This window comes from Sesamum indicum, linkage group LG1, assembly GCF_026168435.1.
Source record: "Sesamum indicum cultivar Baizhima isolate 11 linkage group LG1, ASM2616843v1, whole genome shotgun sequence".
NCBI lineage: Eukaryota > Viridiplantae > Streptophyta > Magnoliopsida > Lamiales > Pedaliaceae > Sesamum > Sesamum indicum.
Genome location: NC_142657.1, coordinates 93,038 through 118,305, shown reverse-complemented (window position 1 = coordinate 118,305; position 25,268 = coordinate 93,038). Strand labels below are relative to the sequence as shown.

General features: G+C 37.7%; 3 protein-coding genes and 1 long non-coding RNA gene across 5 annotated transcripts; 2 read left to right on the top strand and 2 right to left on the bottom strand.

The window, feature by feature from the left end:
- Nucleotides 1–4,544: 4,544 nt before the first annotated feature.
- Nucleotides 4,545–6,140, top strand: LOC105160985 (small ribosomal subunit protein uS17). Its single transcript, XM_011078908.3, has 6 exons — nucleotides 4,545–4,702; nucleotides 4,816–4,856; nucleotides 4,940–5,040; nucleotides 5,476–5,620; nucleotides 5,704–5,793; nucleotides 5,876–6,140. The coding sequence occupies exons 1-6, from the start codon at nucleotides 4,691–4,693 to the stop codon at nucleotides 5,964–5,966; spliced, it is 480 nt and encodes a 159-aa protein (XP_011077210.1). The 5' UTR covers nucleotides 4,545–4,690; the 3' UTR covers nucleotides 5,967–6,140.
- A 1,337-nt stretch (nucleotides 6,141–7,477) lies between these two features.
- Nucleotides 7,478–9,224, bottom strand: LOC148789293 (uncharacterized). Its single transcript, XR_016067439.1, has 2 exons — nucleotides 8,820–9,224; nucleotides 7,478–7,992 (listed from the first exon to the last, which is right to left on the bottom strand). It is a non-coding gene; the product is annotated as an uncharacterized LOC148789293 (long non-coding RNA).
- Nucleotides 9,225–11,454: 2,230 nt separating this feature from the next.
- On the bottom strand, nucleotides 11,455–18,752 carry TRS120 (transport protein TRS120). The gene is made up of 10 exons (XM_011076693.3): nucleotides 18,262–18,752; nucleotides 17,454–17,660; nucleotides 17,143–17,325; nucleotides 16,744–16,853; nucleotides 16,213–16,272; nucleotides 15,785–16,064; nucleotides 14,723–15,015; nucleotides 13,388–14,265; nucleotides 12,205–13,152; nucleotides 11,455–11,983 (listed from the first exon to the last, which is right to left on the bottom strand). The coding sequence occupies exons 1-10, from the start codon at nucleotides 18,670–18,672 to the stop codon at nucleotides 11,763–11,765; spliced, it is 3,591 nt and encodes a 1,196-aa protein (XP_011074995.1). The 5' UTR covers nucleotides 18,673–18,752; the 3' UTR covers nucleotides 11,455–11,762.
- A 381-nt stretch (nucleotides 18,753–19,133) lies between these two features.
- Nucleotides 19,134–21,336, top strand: LOC105158176 (putative CCR4-associated factor 1 homolog 7). Of its 2 annotated transcripts, none has more exons than XR_016064782.1 (2): nucleotides 19,134–19,396; nucleotides 20,906–21,336. XR_016064782.1 is itself a non-coding variant. In XM_011075230.3 (2 exons), exon 2 carries the CDS (start codon nucleotides 19,706–19,708, stop codon nucleotides 20,519–20,521), a length of 816 nt encoding a protein of 271 aa, XP_011073532.1. In that variant the 5' UTR covers nucleotides 19,266–19,396; nucleotides 19,591–19,705; the 3' UTR covers nucleotides 20,522–20,729. The 2 variants fall into 2 exon arrangements, 1 of the variants encoding a protein (XP_011073532.1); XM_011075230.3 differs by lacking the exon at nucleotides 20,906–21,336 and adding an exon at nucleotides 19,591–20,729 and having other exon boundaries at nucleotides 19,266–19,396.
- The last annotated feature ends 3,932 nt before the right edge of the window (nucleotides 21,337–25,268 follow it).

Below are 25,268 nucleotides of genomic sequence, written 5' to 3'. Positions count from 1 at the left end.
AAAATTAAATAAATTCTGTAATGTCCAAGAACTTGATGTATCATAATTTTAACATAAACACAAACTCTTACCTTGATCCATTACTTGAAATTACTTGCAGATTACCGAAAACTCTTTAAGATTATCCCCTCTAGCCTCTCCTTTCAGTTCTTCTTGATGGTTAGAAGTGTATGTTAGACTATGGAATTACATAAGACCTTTTTACTTACAACCATTAGTCCAACCTTTACAATTCTTTATGAGGTAGAGGAGAGGGTATCTAGACCCTTGGTTGTAATCCAATTCAATGCTAACTTAATCATCAAAGTTAGACCTTTCAATTACCACTATAAAATATCCTTAATGTACACTCTACACTTTATGTCACATGGACCACAGTGATTGTAATATAAAATATGCAGCAGTCTTTAAAGTATACATCCACACTGGTGCACATTATTATCCAGTACTGAAATAGAAACTAAATTTCTAGCGCATTCAGGTACATAGAGACACTTTTCTAGATCTAAATGACCCAGTGTCCAAGATCAATCTGTACGTCCCTATACCCTCGATGCGTGCCTTCATTCTATTTCCCATAAACAAGTATTGTTCAGGTCCGTTTATGGGCTGGATTGAACTGAATCCCTGTGTAACATGAGACACATGAGTAGTACCACCAGAATCTAACCACCAGGTATTAAAAGGAACTTCAATAAGATTTGATTCGAAACATACAAAAACATAATGTATACCTTTCATTTCGAACCAAGCCTTTCTTTTTGGGCATTCTTTCTTTACATGCCCAAGTTTCCTGCAGAAGTAACATCTCTGCTCTTTATGGACATGACCCTCATTGACCTTCATTGGGGTCTTTCCTTTACCCTTACCCCTTTTTCTTGTTTTTTCTTTACTGTTGCTAGCACCATCATTAACTGTGAGGTGGACAGAGTGTTCCTTTATTTTCTTCAATCTCCCTTCCTCCTGAACCAGCATGGCTTTAAGCTCTTGAAAGTTCTATTTTTCTTTTATGGTGTTATAATTCATCTGGAACTGGCTAAACTCAGTAGGGAAAGAATTGATAATAAACTATACTAGGAACGAGTCGTTCACATCCATCTCCAGAGCCTTCAACTTTGTTGCTAGATTTGACATCTCAATCACATGATCATGAATGAAGCACGACCAATTAAACCTCTTCGTGGTCAGCTCACTCATGAGGCTCCCAACAATGGACTTATCTGTAATGTCCGATTGGGAATACTCCTTTATTTTCATCAAAAATTCCCTAGCATTGTCAGTCTTAGGCATCGATGGCTTCGTTGATTCTGCTATGGTCATCCTCATCAAGTTTAAGCCCAGCTGATTAGACTTTTCCCAAGCCTCAAAGTATGACTTTTCGGCTGCTGTGCTGGTATCCACTATGGCTTTGGACTTTCCTTCAATAACTATCGCTAAATCCAAATTCATAACACCCAGTTGAAAGTGAATTTGTTCAGACCATTCAGCGTAGTTAAACCCGTTAAACTTGATAATAGAGTTACTCGATGCGAACATGTTCAGTGATGCTGCAAGACATTAATACATGTCAATATTGTAATGCATTGAGTTTAACTGTACTATATCCAGACGATCATACACCAAAACTTTAAGCGCATATTCAAGTTAACCTTTGGGTTTTCCTTAATACACAAATAACTATAATAATGCCGAATAATTTTCTTTTATGGATAATCAAATAAACATGAATATTATTTTTGGATAAAAAAACATGTCTGTTGATTAATCCCTATAATGTCATTGATTATATTGCAATGATCCACCTTTGGGTGACCTCCAAGCAGCATAATCAAACAACCCAATTGTTCAATCAAAACTTTAATGTCATCCTGAATAATTCGAATAAGTTTAGTTTATATTTTTAATTATTATTTCTGCCAGGTCACTTTGGTGACTAACAAGCTACTTTTAAAAAATTAAACATAAAACTAAAACACCTTACATATCTAATATACCTTTAAGCTTGGCCACTTTGATGACTAACAAGCTAGTGCGTGAATATATACAAACCGTACAATTTGTGTAAACATATCACAAATATAAACTTTATATGTAAAAGACAAACACATGTATGTGCATAAATTAATATCCATTAAAATGTCAGATATTCATAACATTCATCAAACATTAGAGAATATTATGCCAAAACAAATATGACAATCCTGACATAATGGGAAAACAACTAATTCAAATCCTTTTGGCACATACATATATATGATAATAGAAGCAAGCATTTCATGATAGACTGTATCAAATCATGAAATCTATATGCATCAATAATACCTTAAATATTAATCATAAAAGATTAATCACAGCGGAATACGATTCATAAACTATGATGGATCAAAATTTTCGTTGGAACATTATGACTTGTTAAATAATCGGGCTCCGATACCACATGTAAAACTTTTCATGAAATTTCTATTTAACTACTGTACATGGAAATCAAATAAATTCTGTAATGTCCAAGAACTTGACAAATCATAATTTTCACATAAACATAAACTCTTACCTTCATTCATTACTTGAAATTACTTGCAGATTACCGAGAACTCTTTAAGTGTAGATTATCCCCTCTAGCCTCTCCTTTTTCAGTTCTTCTCGATGGTTAGAAGTGTATGTTAGACTATGGAATTACGTAAGACCTTTTTACTTACAACCATTAGTCCAACCTTTACAATTCTTTATGAGGTAGAGGAGAGGGTATCTAGACCCTTGGTTGTAATTCAATTCAATGCTAACTTAACCATCAAAGTTAGACCTTTCAATTACCACCATAAAATATCCTTAATGTGCACTTTACACTTTATGTCACATGGACCACAATGATTGTAATATAAAATATTCTAACATGTCTTCCATGAAATCAGGTCATGTAAGGTGAGGATCCTTCGGCGTCGGAAGGAGGGTGGAAGCGGTGGCGAGGGGAGGATTGGAGACGATCGGGAGGAGGGAAGGGGGTGCGTGGAGAGGAGGAGGGAAAGAGAAGCAGGGTCAGCCTGAGAGCATGGAATGGTGAAAGTGGTGACACCGGCTGGGTTGTCGGCGGCGAAGCCGCAGTGAGGGGAAAGACAAAATCTCCTTTGGCCGCGGGAGAAAATTGTAGAGAGAGAAAATTTTTTATAACGGCTGAACATCATGTAAGCTTGAGGTTCTTGGACTCTAACGTTGTTCCAGCTTGAATGCATTTTTACCTACGACACAATTGCGCACCAAGTGAAAATACATGATTTACGAAAGAGTTTTTGGTATGTACAAAAAGCCAAAATCAATGAGTCGTTGATCGCCCTTTAAAAAAATAATATATGGGATATTTATAGTGGTATTGAGAGTTTTATAGAGTGTGATAGGGTGTATGTGTTTATTGTGTGACTTGTAGATAAAAATTTACTTTTTTACTCTTGTGTCAATTGGATCATCAGTTCTAGGGGTGGAACTTCCGAAAGGAGTGTTCTCCCGAGGGGCACGGGCGGAGATGGTTGACGTGGTGAAGTGATCTCTCCATTGAGGGGAACTTGTTCATGAGGTAGGGGGGTTACCTCCTGGAGTGGCGACTGTTCGCGAGACGGGTCTTGTTCCGCCCCATTCACTTGAGCTTCGCAGATCACGTCCAAATTGTGGACGTCACCAGCCCGAGACCTAGTTTGCATACTTAGTGTCGAGACAAATTTTTCCATAAACAGCGTCAATGATGTGGTTGTGATTTTAACAAAAAAATGGTATAGAAATTTTAACTACGACATAATTGCTCACCAGGTGAAAACACGTGGTTTACAAAAGAGTTTTTGGTATGTATGAGAGGTCAAAATCAACGAGTCGTTGTTCCCCCTTCAAAAAAATAATATATGGGGTATTTATAGTGGTATTGATAGTTTTATAAAATGTGGTAGGGTGTATGTATTTATTGCGTGACTTGTATGTAAAAATATACTTTTTTACTCTTATAAATAAATAAATACTACCAATATATACATCAGTTTGTAATTCTCTTATAGCTATAATGTATTCTTGTTGTAATAAGCATACGATGTGTTTAAGCATATGGTCGACAAAGTTGTCACGTGGAATATTGCAATGATTTTTGGTTTAGCGAGTAATTGTGATTTTGATTATTGAAAAATCTCACTTATTTTGTTCTAAATGTCTATTATAATTAAACATAAAATTAGTTTTATTTCAGGTTTTGTTAATAGACGTAAAAAAGGTAAAATAATAAATAATTTGAGAATTATAATTCCCTTATCATATTTTATTCATTATTGATTATCTCATCATAATCCCATTTCTAAAAGTAAACGAAACGAGCTCGTACGGTACTTAATAAATTAAAATATTAAAACTTGTGTTTGTTTTGAAACACCTAAAACGTTGTTAGTTCTCAACACATCCTAAATAGTGAAAATTTCGTATTATAGGGAGCAATTTGTTGAAAAGAGTATAGCATAGGGGGCTTAGCAAGATTAACCCAAAGAACAGGGTCCAAACTCCAAACAACCAAAGGGAAAGGGCATTATATTGCCAATATAGTTTGGAGTCCTTGATATAAAAGCCACCGCCATCTCAGTTTGAGTTCCGTCTGTCGCTAGGGTTTTATCGCTCCCGCCGCTTCTTCCAATTTCACGCTCCCACACCTACGCCGGAGCTCACCACCATGGCGGAACAGGTAAACTCTTTCTTCACGCACTTTAACAGTCTCTTTCACGCAGATACTGTATATATGTGTATGTATATACGCCACTCTACGATTTTAATAAATCAACTTCAACTGATTTTCAGACTGAGAAGGCGTTCTTGAAGCAACCCAAGGTTTTCCTTTGGTAAGAAGTTTGTTTAATTTGTCTGCCTTGAATTACAATTGTGAATGTAAGACTGTGCTGAGGGAAATGCTCCAATTTTGAAGCTCGAAGAAGTCCGGGAAGGGTAAGGCGCCAGGGAAGGGGGGCAACCGCTACTGGAAGAGCATCGGATTAGGGTTTAAGACACCCCGGGAGGCTGTTGAAGGTCTAATTATGCTAATTATATTTGCTCTTCCTTCCACATCTGCGCTGTTCTTTCTTATTATTTCCTTGTATATTGGCGTTCTTTAATGTATTTTCACCAATTAGTGAAATGATACCTGTCCAAGTTCCTGTGATGCCAAGTTGTTCGAGTTTCAGTAAACATTTTATGGTTTCTGATTTGATGCTTGAAGGTTTTCTTAAGTTAGAATTACTCTTAAGGAATAGTTAGTATCATCTCTACTCACTTGACCGTTAGTTTTGTGGATGCTCCTCGGTGTGGTCTATTTTCTATGTTGTTTCTGCAGTCAATGTCTTCGATTAAGTGAAAAAAATAAGATATCTGAGACTTGTATCATATTTATTGTATGATATTTGTTATCTTTGCAATCATCTTAATCTTATAATTTTGTTGGCTGATGAATTCCTCTTTTTGCAGGCACTTACATTGACAAGAAATGCCCCTTCACTGGTGATGTGTCCATCAGAGGCCGTATTCTTGCTGGAACCTGCCACAGTGCTAAGATGGTGAGAACTATCATTGTTCGGAGGAATTACCTGCACTGGGTGAAGAAGTACCAAAGGTATGATATTTTGTTTTAGTGAATTGTTTCTGGTTCTCTTTTTGGTTATATGCTCATCTGATTGATTTGTGGTCTTTCTGTAGATATGAAAAGAGGCATTCAAATATCCCAGCCCACATATCTCCCTGCTTCCGTGTGAAAGAGGGTGACCACGTCATTATTGGCCAGTGCAGGTTAGTGTTTGAAACTTTTTAGTTGCCTGCTTTAAATAAATTCTGGGATCAATTGACGATGCCTTTCTGTATCTCCTTTCAGACCCTTGTCCAAAACTGTTAGGTTTAATGTTCTTAAGGTGATACCAGCTGGTTCATCTGGTCGTGGGAAGAAGGCCTTTACAGGGATGTGAGCTAGGTGATTTCAAATGCTTCATATATTCAGAGATATGGGATTAGTTTTTATTTCTGTTGGAAGTTTTACTATTAACTTGCCATGAAGGCTTAAATTTTTGTGCCCCACCAATTTTATACTGTATTGGCCATCTTTTGAAACTTCTCAAATTTAGCATGCGGTTTTGTTGCAAGAGTTGCATGGTTTGTTTTTACAGTCCCCAACCTCTCCTTGAAACTCAAGCATCCAGTTACATGCGATACCTGCTCTCCCTTTTTGTTGGTTTTGCAAATTATTCTTAAACTCTCAGTTCATATGGATGTCCTGAAGATGATTGCACATGCTATTATGGAACTGGTCGTGTTCGATATATCACCAAGAAAATACTGAAGGATTATCTTGCAATGGGATGTGTGGGGATTTTGGTTTGAATCTAGTGTCTAATTACAAGGAGATGGATAGAAGAGGGTGTGTTATTGGTTGTATAAAATTGATTTCCACATCCTTATGTCTCTTTTACTGGATCCCAAGTAAATATTTCCGACTGGATTGCTTCAAAATTTGTTGAATTAACTTAGAGAACACATGCAAGAAAAAACTGTTGCTGCAGAATCTGAATTGAAAGAAAGAGCTCAAACAAGAGTGGAGCTTTATATCTAGAAAGTTTGCACCTCCATTCTGTTATTCTACGTATTTATCCGTCTATAAACACACCAAAAGTTGCAAATGAAGTGCTAAACAAAGCAAGAGACTCTAGTAACACGATTAAGTGCAATCCCGATCCACTCACGGGTGGCCCAAGAAATCCTGCTTCCACGTTCCACTTATTAATCTGTTTATCTTATTTGTTTATTATTAAGCGATGTTGAGCATGTATTTTGTGTGGGTTTATCCCAAAAGAATTCATCAAGGGCACTAACTAATCCTTCCTCCCCCATTTTCTTCTCTTTTTGAGAGTAATCATTCTTGAGCATGTATTTGTGTAAGATATAGTTGCATTGCCGATTTTCTAAAATCAAACCTATCTCACTATTGACACACACAAGTCGGATGCCTGTATAATGCATATTCAATCAAGCTGGTGACATTTGTATATAGTATCTACATTCTACAATATATACAAAGTTGAAGTGCAGGCAGTCTTATTTGGAGATTAACCTAATCCTTCCTCCCCCATTTTCTTCTCTTTTTGAGAGCAATCATTGTTGAACTCGAGCAAGGAATCATGTAGCAGAGCAGTAGCTATTTTGAGTTCAGAACTACTTCATTTACACAGTTTTAGTGCTGCTGTTTTCAGCTGCGTACTAAAATATAATTGGTGCGAAACCTTGAAACCCCATGCGTTACCTTTTACGTTTGCTTTTCAAGGCTGTAGAAGAGGAGGAAAGATTGGTGTGCCAGTTCCTGTTCCTTTCATTAATGAACCAGTTATTTATCTGCTTTAGTTGTAATCCTGTTTCTTGTACCAGTCTTGCCTTATCCTCCTCCTGGAAATCCAGACACAACCATTACCATTGCGCAACAAGCAACTGAATTAACACCAATTATGATTACACAAAAGGATTCATGTCCCCCAATTAACACGTTCAAGATACAATATGATATAATCATCGACTACTTAAGTGGGGTATGGCCACTTGGAATGCAGACTGCCACGATGCTTTTAACACCAAGGTCGTATCACCAGGGCGTTTCCCTGCCCTTCTCTTGCGTAAAATTTCCTCCCTGTAACCCTGTTGCTCGTGGGTCAAAGAAACACTGAGGAGAAATCAAAATTGGTTATTTTGTTCCCTGTTTCAGCAAAGATGTTCCATTACAGGTCAAGAGTACCATATATTTTTCATTTCACGGTTTAGCTCGTCTTACACCCTCCATCAATGATCTTTCACTCTCTGTTGGGACTAATGGACCATATTCCATAGAGTCGGGACCATCCAAGCTTCTACCAGACAAGTTTTTATCACTATCTACCAGCTCCTCCTCATCATCATCATCATCATCATCATCGGACGTTGTGGCACCTGTCCCTTCTCCTGGTGAAACTCCTGCTCAACAATCATATCAAAGGAAACTTCAGCTTCATATTGTTTGACTGTTCAAATTTAGTTGGTGCCTCGATACAAATGACAAAATATTAGAAATATTTTTCACGCAAAAAAGTTAGTCAACGAAGTGTCTCTCTGAAACATGGAGGAAGAGTTTTATGAAATAAATAATAGTTTCTAACTTATGGCACAATAATAATTAGTTTTTCTCAAGCAATCTATAATGCTTACTAAGCCATTCTGGTAGCTACACATCTGTACCATAGTAAAGCAGTCATGCACATCTTAGATTGGTTTTCTTAATGAAAGTTTAAGTTTTGTTTTCTTGAATAGGAGCCAGTTTTTCCAACATCGATATAGGAATCATTAACAGTTTCCACCATCAAATCCCTCTAACCGTCTTAAAGGTAATGAGATTGAGGTACTTGTTGAATACAGAAAATAATCACATCAACCAGCATCCTTGACTAGGAGTTAAGTAAGAAGCATTTAATAGAGCCAGAAAATGGTGCCTCCCCATACAAATAGAGAGTGCATAATTGTCTCATTCAATTCAATTGCATTTGCAAATTAAGAGCGCTGAAAGCAAGGTGCTTATCTGGAGTCTGGACTCCTATTAAGATGAGGTAGTTGTGCTTTACACATTCGAACAATGCATGTGATCATCAAACGATGACATGGAAATTCAACCTAATCTTCAACCTTTCAATAGCATGTTGAATCTGTGCTATAAAAATTAACCAACATGAAGCCAGCAAATTTCCTTGAGAACAAGGCATCTATCTTGTTGGAAGTCGCTGAGGATGAATAAAATAATGAAACATCACCTGTTAAGCTTTGTAAGGATTGCTCAATCGCCGAGCAAGCCATAACAGCTTCCCTTGCATGAACACACGCATGCTGCTGCAGATGCTCTTTAAACGAACATAGCAACAGCACATAACGTGTCTACATAGTAAGAACAGTAGGATTATCTATCTCTTTTGGGCAGTTATGTATTGTAGGATGGAATTTATCAACTTATAGAATAGCCAAAAACTCCCTGCGCAAGTAAAGATACAAATTCAACAAAAGATCTTCTTCTGTGAACTAGTTCTAATCTTCAGACAACATAGAATGGGTTACCAAAACCAATAACAATAATAATGGAGACAAAAACAACGAGAATAAAATTTAGATTTTACTTGCCAAAGCATATTAGGTATCTTCCTTTTGCTGCCAACCCAAGATAGACAAACAAAATATGAGGAATGTGACCCCTTTGTTCACTGAAAACATATTCATATTAGCTGTCTCAATAGTAAACATAAAGCTTGACAGAATCAGCCAATGGAATGAATAAGCACATGGAGTTTTTTTAATTCACTTTCAAGTTTTCACACTATGCGTCTATTATGATTACCTTGTATTCAACCCTTTTCAAGTTTTTCACTTTGAACAGAGTTTTTGAGGGAATCTGCTGCTATACAGACCAAATTTATATTACAAATTGTAAAAACAAAATTAACATTACAGATGCTGTTAAACCAAATTAATAGGAAAATAAGAAATTAATGAAAAATTGTCCTGCCGATAGCTTCTTCTTGTTACAAAATAAAGAGATGCTTTTTCAAGTTTTCAAATATGGAAGAAGTGCTTCCTTGAGTAGTTGCAATGTTAATTAGTTTATAAATAAAAATCTTTATTATAATTTATTTAAATCCCATCTATATTATAAACACTAATTTCAAAATTATTTGTTTGTACACATAAATTTATAATCTACTATTATATAAAAAAATATAATTGGCAAACATAAAAATATAAGTTATGTCAAATTCGTCCACACTTAAATAAAAAATATGTATTATCATATCATATATATATATATGTATATATATACACTCACGGACATATATATATAGGGCTTAATGCAAATAAAACCTTGAAAATTTTAAGGCTAAATTGCATAAAACCCTCCTGTGTTTCAAAAGTTCGGCTAAAAACTTCTTTCTATTTTAAAAATAGGCTAAAAAACCCCGTGTATTTCTTAAACGTAGCTCAATCGTTCCCTCTCCGTTAAAAAAACTAACAGCGTTAATTTTTTTTATATATAAAATGATATTATACCCTTACTTAATATATATTATTTCTTATTTTAATAACCATTGGATCTTCTTTGATCAAATATTGATCGTTAGATCTAATCAATTAATCTCAACCATTAGATTTTAAAAAAATAAAAGTTCTTGATTCAATAAATTATAATTTATATTATATATAAATAATTTAAAATTAAAAAAATATTATATATATATAAACTACCTCACCCCCTACCCCCAATGCCCCCCCCCCCCCACCCCACCTCCAACTCCACCTCCACCTCCACCTCCACCTCCACCTCCACCTCCACCTCCGTCGTAGCGGTGGATCCTTCAAACCGTCGGATCTCCGCAAATACTCTACTAAAATGAGTGAAGCCAGTCTCATTAGAATCATCTTGAAGAGACGAGTCTGATGGTGGTGGTATGGGAATGAGATTCAACGACAAATTGACAGGATATAGGTTCGGCAGTTGTAACTTGAGCCAGTCTTTCCGATAGATGAAAAACTCAGATTGAAGATACGAAAATGTTTCTCTTAAAGAGAGAATTGAATGACAGCATTGGTGGTCAGAAAACTCATTTCGACGTAGCTGGAAACTTAGAGACAAGTTTCTGTCGAAAAAGGGGGTGACGTTCAGTTTTTTCTTTTATTAATTAACTTTAATTATATTAATTAAAAATTTATTTTAGTTAATTAAGAATATTTTAAATAATTATAATAATTAAATATTTTAGCTAATTATTAATAATTATATTAATAGTTATTGTAATTAAATATATATTTTAATTAATTACATTTTAGATTTAACAATTAATAATTATGGAATTATTTGAATATAAATATATTTAAATTTGATATTTAATGTTAAATAAATTAAATATAATTTAATATTTTAATTTAAATTATAAAAAATACAAAAACAAAAAAAGCATTTTAGCAAAAAAACACCTAAAAAAATGTCAATAACAGTTAAAAAATACCCCACACGTACAGCTTGTGAAGCACCTTCTGTTAATCACTAATGAAAGAAGTGTTTTCTGCTAAATTTTAAAAACACAAGTGAATTTTTAACCTATATTTACAATAGAAAGGAATTTTTAATCAACTTTTTTAGAACACAACAAGGTTTTATGCATTTTAACCAAAATCTAACTAGCATATAGACAAACCTAAAGGCCTGGTCATGATGGTAAGTTGGGTTACGTTGTATGAGATTTCATTCTTTTATTTGATTATTCCTCGATGCTCATACAGGCACACACAGAATCGTTCACCAACATTAGCAACATACTATAGGCACACAATAGTATTCTTCAATGTTAATTCATCTTGATAAGGGACGATAGCAAGGGGTAGAACTTGAGGAACGATAGCACGTAAGTAACAAATAATTTCATATCCAGAATTCAGAACCTCTAAGCTTCAGAACTCGGATGGATTGAGACACCAGCCTTACACCAGCAGATATACAACAAGTGAATCAAATGTCACCTGCTTCGTAAAGGAATGAAGCATGTCAGGAATAGAACTGAGGCACTCAAATGATACATGATTATCTTGCCATCCTTCCAGAATCATTGAGGAAAATTGGGATCAGTTGTGTAACAAGTTAGGTATGATATGACAAGGAAGATGGGGCACAAATGTAGCATTTACTAAACCAATATATAAACAAGTAACAGAAGTCATGCAGTTCCATTCACTCGAACATGAAAAGGTGGTCCACGACAGAAGATTGGCTCATCAGATGAATTAGTTCTAGCCCGGGCTCGAAGAACTTCATTAGCATCATCGATCACAGCAGCAGCAGACATTGTGTACTCGCCTGGGATCAGGAAATAGAGAGAGAAAATATGCCTGATTTCTTGAAGAGGAGGAATCTCCATAATAATACCAGTCAAAACACCTGAGGTATGAAAAAGAATAAATAATGTGCACAATCTTGGATTTTAAGGCTAATGGTGCAGTGTTCACTCAGAAAATGAAAACCAAGATATCCTTTCCACTAGCCAGCAGCATAAAATTAAAAGGAAGGTCAGACATGAAGGTTAGTAGATGATGGAAAGTATACATGCATATTGCAAAGAAAGAGAGTTAAGGATAAAGATAAGCTTATGATAGCAGCACCTTCCCACAGAACGGTGGCCTTGTCGCCTTCGATGCAGTTCTCACCAGCTACATCTTTGCATGTTACGCTGAGATTAATCTTAATCGTTTCCCTGGTATTGTTGCGTACCAGCACTTCCATTGGGGTCATGTCATGTGCAATGATGGAACCTCCAGATGCACAATAGACCTGCATGTCAGCCTGCTTTGGTGGATTGAGATTTGCAGAATTATTTGAACTGCTTTTAGCAAGCCTAAAGCCAAATGTCAGGGGGTCTGGAAGTAGCACGTCCATAACAGAAGCCTGCAATGCAGCCTGTATTGCATCTTTGATATCTAATTCTCCTGAACTGTTGCGTCCAGATTGCCACCTGACTTTAATTCTGGATATCAAATTCTTAATGGATGCATTAAGCTCAGCCTTAATATTCTTTTCCGAGAAGCTAGAACTTCGACCACCAGTAATCCCATCCATTTGGGAACCCTTGGTGAGAAAGGAGCCATCAAGAACAGGTAATTTGAAATGTTCAAGTGGTATCAGCACTCTAGCAGTATAATCCCGGTCAATTCTTGTTTTTGGATCACCAAATTCTGCACATGTACGGTCGGAAAGGCTTTCCTTGTTGATAGGGTTCTCTATTTCAACTGAAACACTAGTCTCAAAGACAACATCTGTTGGATTAGATAACTCCAATTCAAGGAAGCGCAGTCCCCAACTTCCCCTGTAAGGATCGATTTTCATGAACCTATCAGATCTTTCAGAACCATTCTCCTGCGCAGTGCCATCACTTCTTGATTTGACTAGCTTGGTGTAAGTTTCACCAATATGCGCTGGAATTTCCATTGATAGCAGACGAGCTTTTACAAAAGACAAGCCCTGCAACACACAGATGTTTAAGGGAATGACCAGACGTCTCCCAGGAGCTGGAACAGACCCCATTTGTAGCTTTCCAGGATTTGTTGTTGGACCTAAAAAGACAAACATGACCATGACAAGCAATCTAAGTGAAGTCCATATAAAACAGAAATAAGAAAATTCACAACAATGTACCAAGCAATGCCTTGATTAACATTGAAACAGTTCAAATAAGGACTAAGGAGCTGATTTAGGAGGGTGGGGACTGAATGCTGAGGGAAGTAGTTCCGGGACAAAACAAATTTTAGAGATATGAGCAATGGTCAATATATCCCCTTGAAGAAATACCTGCATAGTGGATCAACAACATTGGGCTACTTCCATCTTTAACTTGCTTCCCTGAGGTCCCCGGCACACCCTTGCTGGCAGCAGCATCAGCATCCATCACGCCAAGCTGCCAGGCTTTTAAGGTTACACATATTGTCACTTCCGCACCAGGTTTCAGAGGGAGGGCAGACTTCAGAGTATCAGAAGCAACTGATACAACACAGTCTTGGTTTTTCCCCGACAATGAGATGTGTGCCTCCTGGACTGGAACAGTGCCTGCATTAGCCAAGCTAATCCATACATCACGAATTTCACCTTCATACAACATTACAGAACCATCACCACCAACAATGTGTGATACTAACAATGGCAGTGGTGGTACCACCGAAATATTCGGTACATGTGCATTTTTTAACTTAGCTGCTCCGCAGCTACGAAAAGGGTCAGAAAGCACAAGCCCTTGAGTTGCCCCAATGAGCAAATTGTCAACATCCTTGAAAAAATGTTCAGTGATGACGCCAAAACAGTGAACGATGCAGCCAGGAATAGAAACTGGACCATCTTTGGTTGGGATTCCAGATAATGTGATCACCTTTGAGGAGTTGGGTGGGAGACTGACACTCACAGGGAAAGCATCAAGATTTCTTGACTGCACAGACAGATAGATGCTCTCAACCATCACCTCAAAGCCACAGGGATTTGCTAATTCGACCAGCACCTGTACTGGTTCACCAACCACCCAGGTTAGCTCCTGCTTATTGTTATGAGTTGGCTCTCCTTTGCTGAATGGTGTATAAATGAATGGACCTGAAGGAGCAGACCCTACCCACCAATCTTCTCTAGCCGGATTGCGCTTAACAATGTCGATTTGTGATGAGTGTAAAGGGAATGAATGCAACCTAAAGCAATTTAAAAGAAGTACAGATCGTTTGAGAAAAATATGCAAAGTTGTTGCTTTGTGATAAGACACACTCATGGATATTATTTTAAAGTACACCAAAGTGTGCTTCTTCAGGATCAGATTCTAATAAATGAAGTTAGCAGAGACTACTTCCAAGGTTGACTAAATTCTAGCTGGTTGCAGCTGACTTAACAGAACCATAAAAGAGATTACACAATGCAAAAGTTCATGATATGGATTATGTCTTTCCTCATGACTGCTGTATTTATGAAATGCTTTTATTACATAATATGTAAAATTCCTACGTAGACATGTGTGCCAAGGCCCAGAGACACGCATTCACATGCAATTCAAAGGAATAACACTAATTTCAGTGAACAAAATGCCACTTGGACTCAGCTTGAACAGATTTTCATTAAATTTGCCAATATCAGAATAACAGCCATGTAAAATACCTCACAAAAGGGAGGGCTGGATCACCACACCGTGTCCCCAACGGTAGTCTCTCAGCTGCATTTGCAAGTGCACTGGCCAGACCATTTTGCCCAGCTGGAGTAATTAGAGGATAATAGGACCTAAGTAGACGTGCAGCAGCACTCCAAGCAGCGAGAGGATCCCCAGCACGAACAGCTGAGAGAAGAATTTCTCTCAGCACAACCATCTGCAGGGTGCTCCACTGTGACTCAAATAAGGAGACTATGGAGTGGTGATGCATTTTTCCTCCATCTGCATAACTTTGTCCAGCATCCTTTTCCAAAATGAAAATAGTGACATTCAGACATGCTACCATGTATAGAAATCCAAACCACAAGAAGAATCTGAAAGAAAAATAAGCTATGTAATCGGTTTCTAGAAGTCTGCAGAAACATATGGTGCCTATCTTCTAAGAACCACAACCATCATGGAGTACGAGGGAGAGTATAGATGGTGCCATGCAAAAATAGCAGTTTTTCTCCAATAAAGTGGGAAACAACTATCAAAGATTTGAAACCAACTTGTTAAAGAAAAATGCAAGTGCACATATGAATATGCATTCGCAAATCCTCTCCATGCTTCAGACACTCTAATATTTGTGTAGGTTGTGAATACTATGGCATCATTACAATTTCAGGTCCTTCTCCAAAAAAAAAAAAAAAAAAAAAAAAAAACCATGGCCCTGGTCAATTGTTGATATTTTTAAATAGTTCCATCGAATTGGGAATTTAAGCAGATGAAATACTCTTTAGGAAGAATATGGGCCTACAATTTTTTTTTATTATAAAATAATGAAAATGGCATTCCAAGTTGCATGTGCTGAGCCTTTGTTGTCATGGTCACATCTATGATCATTCAAAACATCTGAAACATGTCCAAAATTCCCATCCCAACTTTCTGTTCATTATTTTAGAGGACAGTGCAGTATCACAAACGACTCTGTCTTTAATGGGTATCTCCATCTTCAACTTCAAGCATGAGATTGCAAAAGGCAAGTCTAGTAAATGCAATTATACAGTATCCCGGCCAGTTAAAAAACTCACACTAGCTGGTTCACTAGATGCTCGACTTTGGACACGATATGCTTTTGTTGTCATTGCCAAGACTTGCATTGCACTGGTTGCAGCAAGTTTATTATCCTGTTGCAAGTACAACTGAGCCACCTGCCTTGAGAAAAAGGCAGCTTTTCGATGATAACCAAGTGCACCAAAGAGCCGTGCTATTTCAACATATACTACAAGTTTGTCACTGGCATCAATCAAAGATGTTGCCCCATCAGCAGCAGCTGTCAACAACTCCACAACCTCCTTAGCTAGCTCCCGCCTTATGAAAGTACATGCATAAGTGAATACAGTGCACATGGAAGAAAATGTTTCCCATTTGAACATCTAAGTGCCAGAAAGTAGTGTCATTTGTTGTATATGGAAATTCTGCATTTAAGGGTGACAAAGGATAAGTATATAAAGAATACCTGCAGAGGAATCTGGCCAACTTTAATGTGGCCTCAAGTTCAAAGCTTAAAGGTGAAACCCTGTGCAAGAATCATAAGAATCAGAAACTGAAACATGATAAGTCGTTAAATCAGCTAATATCAGAAAGAATTGAGTCCTTGAAAAAAAAATCATGCCAGGATTCATCATAGATTTGTGCAATGTGTAGTTGTGTAATACTCAGGGCGCAAGATCAATTTTTTTTTAAGGACTGAATAGTCAAACACCAGAGCTTTTAGATGCTATGATTGCATCACAGGTTATAATGTCCAATTTAGGAACATATCTCACTAAAATGAACAAATAAATGCATTTATATAGGAGTTAAATCTTTACTCTTATCAGAAAAATGCAACCCAGAATTGATTATCTAAAATATCTAGCAAATGAAAGAGTTGTGAAGGTTGTGACCGGTATACTTCGTATAAATAGCATTACATCTGGTGCTACCTGTCAAAAACCAATAGTACGGGCACAATAAGAATACATAGTTGGAATATAAGAATGTATACCTTTGAGCATTATCTTGTATGAATGATTTTCTATAGTGCAGAATGACACTGTTATATCGATACTTAACCTCATCCTCTAAAACTGGATCCTTCTGGCCCATATGATCTACCTAACAGTGCAAAAATAGGGAGAAAAATCATGTTTCTATGGGAAAAGAAGAGAGTAGCAAAAATAAAGATTCACGAAAAGCAGATGTGTAAGGCTCATATATTAAGAAACAGAAAATTCACATAAACCCACATGACCAGTAACTTTCAAGCATAATTGATGTTCAGCCAATTATAGATCAATGCAATTTTGAAAGTTGAAGTTATATATAACTTCTTAATTAGGAATCAAATAAGAAAAGCAAAAGCATCAGTCTCAAAGAGCATACATGTATTATGCTTCATGCTTACCAGCAATGCACAAACACTGCCTTCCATTGCCCCAGCATACCAGAAAAAATCTGCGGTCAGCCTGGTAAGCTCTAATGCAGTAGAATAATGAGCATTGGCATCAACAGGTGATCCAGCCAACAAGCAGTAATCTCCGATGGTTTTCTGTGCACGACCAAGTCTCCGCTTTTTTGCCTTAATGACCTGAGAATTTTTTCAATGAGAAAGATCAAGCTGCATGCAATTGAAAGAATTATCAGGGAACAATAGCATCAACAGACATAAATGGTAAAAGAAATCAATAAAAACTTTGGGACACCTAAAACTTAAACCTCCTCTGAGCTCAGACTGGCTTGAGAATCAAGAGGTGTCTTAAAAATAGTCCCACCAGATTCTGCTTGGAGAACCCATTTCTCAAATTCCATCAGCAATGAGGCAGCAATATCTTGCACCATTGTTTGCAAATGGAATTCCTGAGTTTGCCGATCAGCAGGGGGAAACAATACTAAGTTACTCCCCTTGTTACTTTCCTCTTCTAGCTGCAAGATAATACAAATAAATCAACTGCCCCATGGTATGACTTATCAAAAATACATTCCATGGTTGAAAAGTGAAAAAAAATGCCAAATAAACGGAGTTCTTAATATGAAATAGAGAGTTGTACTTCCACAATGATTTTAAAAAAACCTAAAACTTATGATACAGTAAGAAAATCAAGAGAGGAATATCAGCTGTTGCAAGAACGGAAAAGCCCATATCCAACTAGAGACTTAGCGCCTGGGTGTATCCTATTGTACTGGTCTCGTAAAGCAAAAACTCTACTAGCGTGCAACACCATTTATCAATGACCATTAGATGACTCCTAACAGCGACAAAGTTATATTGGACAATTGACAAAACTATCAGTATGAGGTGACGCGACAACTCTCAGCTTCCCGGGACTTTCAACGTTGTAATAAACAGCAAACCGAAGTACAGATATCATTCCCATTCCAATTTCACTTAGTACAAATTCATGATCCAGGGAGACCAAAAAATAGAATCACTTAACCCTTAAACGGAATACTGCAGTATGGAAATCTGAATCTGAAGGTGATCTGGGAATTCTCTGTATACTACTCATCAGAAAAATAAACTAACCTGCGAATCCCCTGGGCAGAAGGCAAAGCATCGTTGAACAAGTGAGGATGAATAACTCTTACAAGCAGCAGCGAATTGATTAGCGACGGAACGGAGATCCGGAGAGGAAGGGCAGTGGCAAATGCCGATAACCGCGAGGATCTTGCGGTTGGACTGGAAATCCTCCCAGGGAGACGGGGGCGATCCGCCGAGGATGAACTTGAAGCGGAGGCTACCAGATTCCCATGGCTGATTTGCAAATGGGGATTTCTGGTGCTCAGTGTAGAAGGAGCTGATGGAGTTGAGGGAGACGGTGTGGTGGCGTAGAAGCATGGCAGCGTAGTCCCGGAAGAGAAGCGGGGGTATGCCGGCGATGGGGAGGACCGCCACACGGATCATGCTGCTAGTTTCGATGCTCGCGTCAGGTTCCATTTTCGATGAGGAGTGTGTGAAACTGTGTGTCAGATCTCTTAACTGCTTTAGAGTTTGAAAGACGGTGGTGTTATGAACATAATAGGATCACGATTTTCAGATCAGTGGTAAGTAACTGTATCCGATTAACAGTACGAGATGTTCCCTTCAGGAGCCGTTTGGGCTTATAGGAGTTGAGCCCAACCCATAACCGCCCTAATCCCTAATGAATTCAAAACATAATAGTGCCAGCATCTCAGCCCAAAATCCCCACTCTTAAAATGCATCAACCTTTTTTTTATTTTTTTATTTTATATATGTATCCCTTTTCTAAATAAAAATTTCAATTGTTCGACAATATATATTGATAATAATACCAAATATATATAATTAAATAATTATTATTATTTTAATAAATTGAAAACTATATTAAAATAAATTACATGACGGACATGTGCAGTAATCACACTCATCATGTTGATGGTTTGAATGATGTTTAGATTGAATTGTTTAGCTCACGATCAAAGCCTACGAAGAGTGGATTTGGGTTTGTGCCTCTCAATTTGAGTTAAATTCCCTATTCCTCCCAAATACCTGTAGCCAAACACACTCTTAGATCCTGACCCCCCGCCCCCTCGCCCCCGCCCCCTCTATCTGCACTTTACCATCTCCACGTTGACACACCAATCAGTGTTCGCAAAGCTCCCAATCTATTCACTTCAGTACATTATTTCATCTGCTAAAGGTCGGATCTTTAACACAAAGTGACAAGAAAACCTTTCTCTCTCTCTCTCTCTCTCTCTCTTTTCTTTTTCGTTCTAATGGTTGATTTGTTTCTACGCTTGCTTGTAATTACTCTCGATCTGTTATCCCTGCTTTTCTGTTCAAAGATTCAATCTTTTTGCTGAGATGTTTTCTGGACTTGCTTCTTTTTTGTAGTATTCTGCAGATTTAGCTTCAGTTGAAGATTACCAATATTAAGATTATTTTGTTGCGAAAGCATATTTCTTTTTTGCTGCTAGTACCTAGTAAATTTTAAGAAGAAAGGACAGAAATGTTTGAGTTGCCAAAGAATGACCAAATTCAGATTAGGGAGGTGTGGAATGACAATCTTGAACAAGAATTTGCTCTGATTCGTGATATAGTCGATGGTTATCCCTATGTTGCTATGGATACTGAGTTCCCGGGCGTGGTTCTTCGACCCGTTGGCAACTTTAATCATATCAATCAGTACAATTATCAAACCTTGAAGGATAATGTTGATATGTTGAAGTTGATTCAGTTGGGTCTCACATTTTCGGATGAAAATGGGAATTTACCCACTTGTGGGACTAATACTTGCTGCATTTGGCAATTTAATTTCCGTGAATTCAATGTCAGCGAGGACATTTTTGCTAATGATTCAATTGAATTGTTGAGGCAATCTGGGATTGATTTTAAGAAGAATAATGAGCTGGGAATTGATGCTGGCCGCTTTGCAGAGCTCTTGATGTCTTCCGGGATTGTTTTGAATGATGGCATGTGTTGGGTGACATTTCACAGTGGTTATGACTTTGGATACCTACTTAAGTTATTGACTTGTAGAAGTTTGCCCGAGACTCCAGCAGGGTTCTTCCTATTGCTGAACATATACTTCCCAATGGTGTATGATATCAAGCATTTGATGAAGTTCTGCAATAGCCTTCATGGAGGACTGAATAAGCTGGCAGAACTTTTAGAAGTTGAGAGAATTGGCGTCTGTCATCAGGCAGGTTCTGATAGTTTACTCACGTCATGTGCTTTCAAGAAGTTAAAAGATAACTTCTTCAATGGATCCACAGAGAAGTATGCTGGTGTGTTGTATGGTCTTGGCATTGAGAATGGATCTTGAAAAATAACAAGAACACACCTGTGTATTAGCTGTAGTACTTGTAAGGCGTGGAAATGTCAGGTGGATTTTATAGTTTCAGAAATTGTTGCTTGTTAGTTCCTTTGATTGCCCTTTTAACTTTGTGTGGTACTGAATCCCTGGAGGGTGTTGTAGCTTAAGCATTGTAAAATATCACATACACATTCCAATAACAGTCATTACAGCTCCATCCTTCTCAACGACACTTTACTTTTGAATTCAAATTGTTGTTTGTGTGGATTATCTATCACTATAAGCATACTATAGAGAATACACATTACGAGCTCAATAAATTGGGAATAGACACATGTAAACTGTAAATAACAGTCACTTGTAGTCTGATGTTTGCTTCGTAGTTGATTCCAGATTTGGTGGTTGGAAGGTGGGATGGATGCTGCTGGTGAATTTATTCTTGTGAGGTTTTGTTGGTCATGTAGGGATATCCAAATACTCCAACCCGAGATATGTCCGTGTGTGTGTGTAATATTACTCTGTTGTCAACCTGATGCCAGCAGCATTACTGTAACAAACAAACAGGAGGGCGTCTGCAATGATCAGAAGGTGAAAATGAAGGCTAAGGCTTATATGCTTGACAACACTTGACCTTTCTTGGTTTATTGTTAAATGTGCAGATGGGGTTAGTGGAAATGTAGACCTCATAAAAGTGAAAGTTTCAGTTATGGATGAGCATTTAGGAATGAGGTGTTTTGGACTTGGAGAAGATGTAAATTATTTTCTGATTTTCACTGTCACAATATCGCATATGTTTAGTAACTTCTATTCTGCCTTCATGTAAATGTCCTTTTTGTCTAATTCTCTCAACTGGCGGATAATCTATTATATCATTAAATTTTCAAATCATAGTTTTTACAATTGTATCTGTTTTTGAACATATTCTTTACCAAATCATGAAAGAATGACAATTTATTTTGTATTTTGTTTACTGAATTTGGAATTTATTCTGTAAATATAATACTGAAAACCCATGTAAATAAGGTAAGGAACCTCCAATGGTAAATGCTGCTGCTATCATTTGTTTAACTAAGTACCACACCATCTTATATTTTTAAAGTTTCTGGGTATATATTATTGTTCTTTATTTTTTTTTTTGTGAACGACTCTTACGTTTCTTACCTTTTTGTAATTTCTATTATAACTTTACTCGAAGAAAAATTAATATTTAATAATAGTTAATTATTATGGTTAAAAATAAATAAGTGTTGAGCACGTCCACACTACGGTTCTAATCGTAATTTTTGTTAGTATAGCTAATATTTGTCATGATTAAAAGATAAACAAAAATAGTTTCTATAATAGATAATTTAAATATTAGAATTGATTTTTATTTAACAATAAATAATAATAACTATTTATCACCATTTCAATCGATAGCCAATAGCAAATTTTATCTAATGCCTTCACATAAAATATAAATTATTGAGTTGTTTGTGTCAATAAGTAATTTAATTGATATTTTATTCGGTGCTAAATATATACAAATCTGAGTGGTTGTAGAATTCTAGTGGAGATAAGACAAATTAATCCAGATTATATTATATATGTGATACATTATTAATTAAATACAATTTAAATTTTAAAGTAAAATATTATAAAAATATGAGTAATTTGAGATGTTTTTAGTTTTTTACTTTTTCTATTATGACTAAAATAATCTTATTCAAATGACATAGTAAATATAATTTTATGTGGCAATAAATAATATAATGGATCCTTATTAATAGTATAATTAGACTATTAGTTGAACTCTTAAATATTGATGAGGAACTGAAGCTTGATCATTAGTATTTCTTTAAGTAATTTTTTTCAATAATAAGTAATTATTTTTATATCATCAAATTCCCGTTTGTACTATTAACTAAATAATATTAATTAAAACTTTTAATACTTATTATTATTCCACTTTAAATCATTTCATAAACATTGTGATCCGGCTCGAATTTAGCGATCACGATGTACGATCTCGTCCCAGATTGCTAACTCCACCAAGACCAAATTTTGGGTTCCTGAGAATAAGATAAAACAATGAGCTTGTTGGGCACGTCCCCGACAATGACCCTCCGACGCTCAAGTTAGGTTGATCGAGAGAAAAATAGGCGATCACAAAGTTCGATATCAATAAATGTAGAACAGTTACATCTAATTACGGCGTTTGGGTCTATTTATAGAGCACAACTGGATACTGTTGACTGGGCCACGTGGCCTTATCCGGCTGGCGCGCGTCCTGATTGGACGGCTATGATTGTCCGGGTCTTCAAGGTTGTTGCTCGATCTGGGTGGGGTCTCCCGCGACCCGCCCGTTAGAAGAGACGCGGATCCTTCACAAAAAGACAATAATACCCTTAATGAAGGGTATTTTTGGCATTTCCTAGCATATTTATTAGACACCCATCATTACTCCCTCACTTATTCAAAGTGCAATTCGTTGCTTTTGAAGAAGTAGAACGGTCGCGTCCGTTGATCTCACCCATCTGGCGAACACGTGGCATCATCTGGTGATTCTTTCTGTGGTGCGCTTCCCCAAAGAGGTGAACCTATAAATACCCCCTTCATTCAAACGCTCTCTTTACCCCTCATACAAGCTTCAGCGACCAGTGTATATATCTTCGAGTTCGCTTTCGACCTGCAGCTTTCAGTGCCATCCTGTTCTAAGGTACGATGTCTTCCAGCTTTAGTTCAAATTCTGGTTCGAGCTCTGGCTCCGGGTCGTCTGCGACCCCTTCTGGGTCTGCTCAAGGTTCCTTTTCCACCTCTCCTAAAAGGAATAAAAAGTTCCAAATTTCCAAAACTCCTCTTGATAAACAAGCTGGGCCCTCTACCCTTGAGAAATTTCAAGATAGGCTAGCTAAAAATCCTTGGGAGGCTATAGTTAGTAGTGTTAAAACCCCTGTTCACAAGATTAGGGAAAAATACTACATATCCCTTGAGTACGAAATCATCATTCCCAAGGCTTTCGATTGCATGCACCATCCTCCTCCCGGTTGTTGTGTTTTTTCTATTAAACATTTTGATGCCGGTTTGAGACTTCCTTTAGCTCCTTCTCTGTCTTCGATCTTAAATAAATTGGAGATCTGTCCCATGCAGATTTCCCCCAACTCCATTTCTCACATTATTCTTTTTATTGTAGTAATGAAGTTTTTGGGTGTTAAACCCAATTTTGATAACTTCTGGAGCCTATACTCCTTCACCACTTCCAAACGGTCAGGAGATAGAGGCTTTTTCTATCTCCCCGCCAAGCCTGATTGTAGATACTTAGGCACTTTGAAATCGAACGTAGGGGCCTGGCGTGACAGATTCATTTATGTTCGACCTCCACCTGGTGTAACATGGCCTTTTAAACTAGAATGGAGTAAATACAAACCTGTTCCTAAGACAAGTGGAGGGGGGCTGGAGGGTGACCAAATAAATAGCTTAACCTCTTATGAATATGACCCCAAGAAGCTTCTCATTGAGAAAGTTTAGCGATTGGTCCGGCTATCTCCAGCGCCCCTCCACATTGAAGAGCCTTTAGGTGATCTCTTTATCTGATGATATATTTTTATGTACTTCTGTTCGAATTTATTCATCAACCTCTTCGATTCTACAGATAGTATCATCATGAGTTCCCATTTTGCTTTGTGGCTGAAGGCGGCCGAAAACAAAGTAAAGGACAAGGGAAAGCAGTTCGCTTCTCCTGCTGACCCTTCTTCTACCCCAACTGCGGTCCCAGTTCCTGTGTCTGCGAGCCCTGCCCACCACCATCCTATCCAGGTTGACAGCGAAGAGACCCCTCCCCTTCCTCTGCATGGATATAACTCATCATATCTGGAGCTGAATCTGGACGATCTGAGTGGAGACCAAGGGGGGGAGCCTGCTAAGAAACATGACCGCGGTAGTGGAGAGGAATCGAAGAAATGGAAGCGGGGTTCGCACAAACATGACAAGAGAGCAAAGGAAAAGGGATCAGCAGAGCCTTCTGGATCTTTCAAATCTTCACCTTCAATCATGTCTACTGGTCACAACAGGTAGGCAAAAACTATGAGCAGGATGGCTCGGGAAGCTGTAGAAAAAGCTGAGCAGCAAGAAGAGCGAGATCGGTTCTAGCGGTTAGAGCGACTTTCTGCTTGCTGGGAGGAGATGCGAGCAGAACAGAGGGGAGAACGAGCTCAACCTCCCGAACTGGAGAGGAACAGGATCATTCCAAGATGGAACATTTCTCCTTCGAGCTCTATCCTCTTTTCTCATCCTGGGGAAGACTCTTGGGACATATACGATGCTGGATCCTTCCTCGTGATCAAGGGTCGTTGGTGGCAAACACTCCGGCAAGGCTAGAAGAATTCGCAGCTCACGCTTTGATGCAGGTAACTTGTTGTGTTCCCGGTTAAGAATGAATTCACTTTTATACTGAGTCTATTCTTTATTCTGGTCGTTTGTGTAGGCGGGCACTTTCCGCGAAGCTTATCAATGAAATGCATGAGCTATCGCTGGAACCACATGGTCGCTGACAAAAAGGTGAAGGAGCTTTCATCCGAGTTGGCGAAGAGGGATAGGATGGATCGAACCCACGTTGAAGAGATGCAGACTCTGGCCGAGGAGCTCCAGAAGATGAAAAGCCAACTAGTGGAAGCAGAGAAGGCCAAAGAGGTCGCATTAGCAGAAGGGAGGAAGGAAGGATTCGATGCAGGAAGGGAGGTTGGTCTGGTAGAAGGCCAAAGGAAAGGATTTGAGGAAG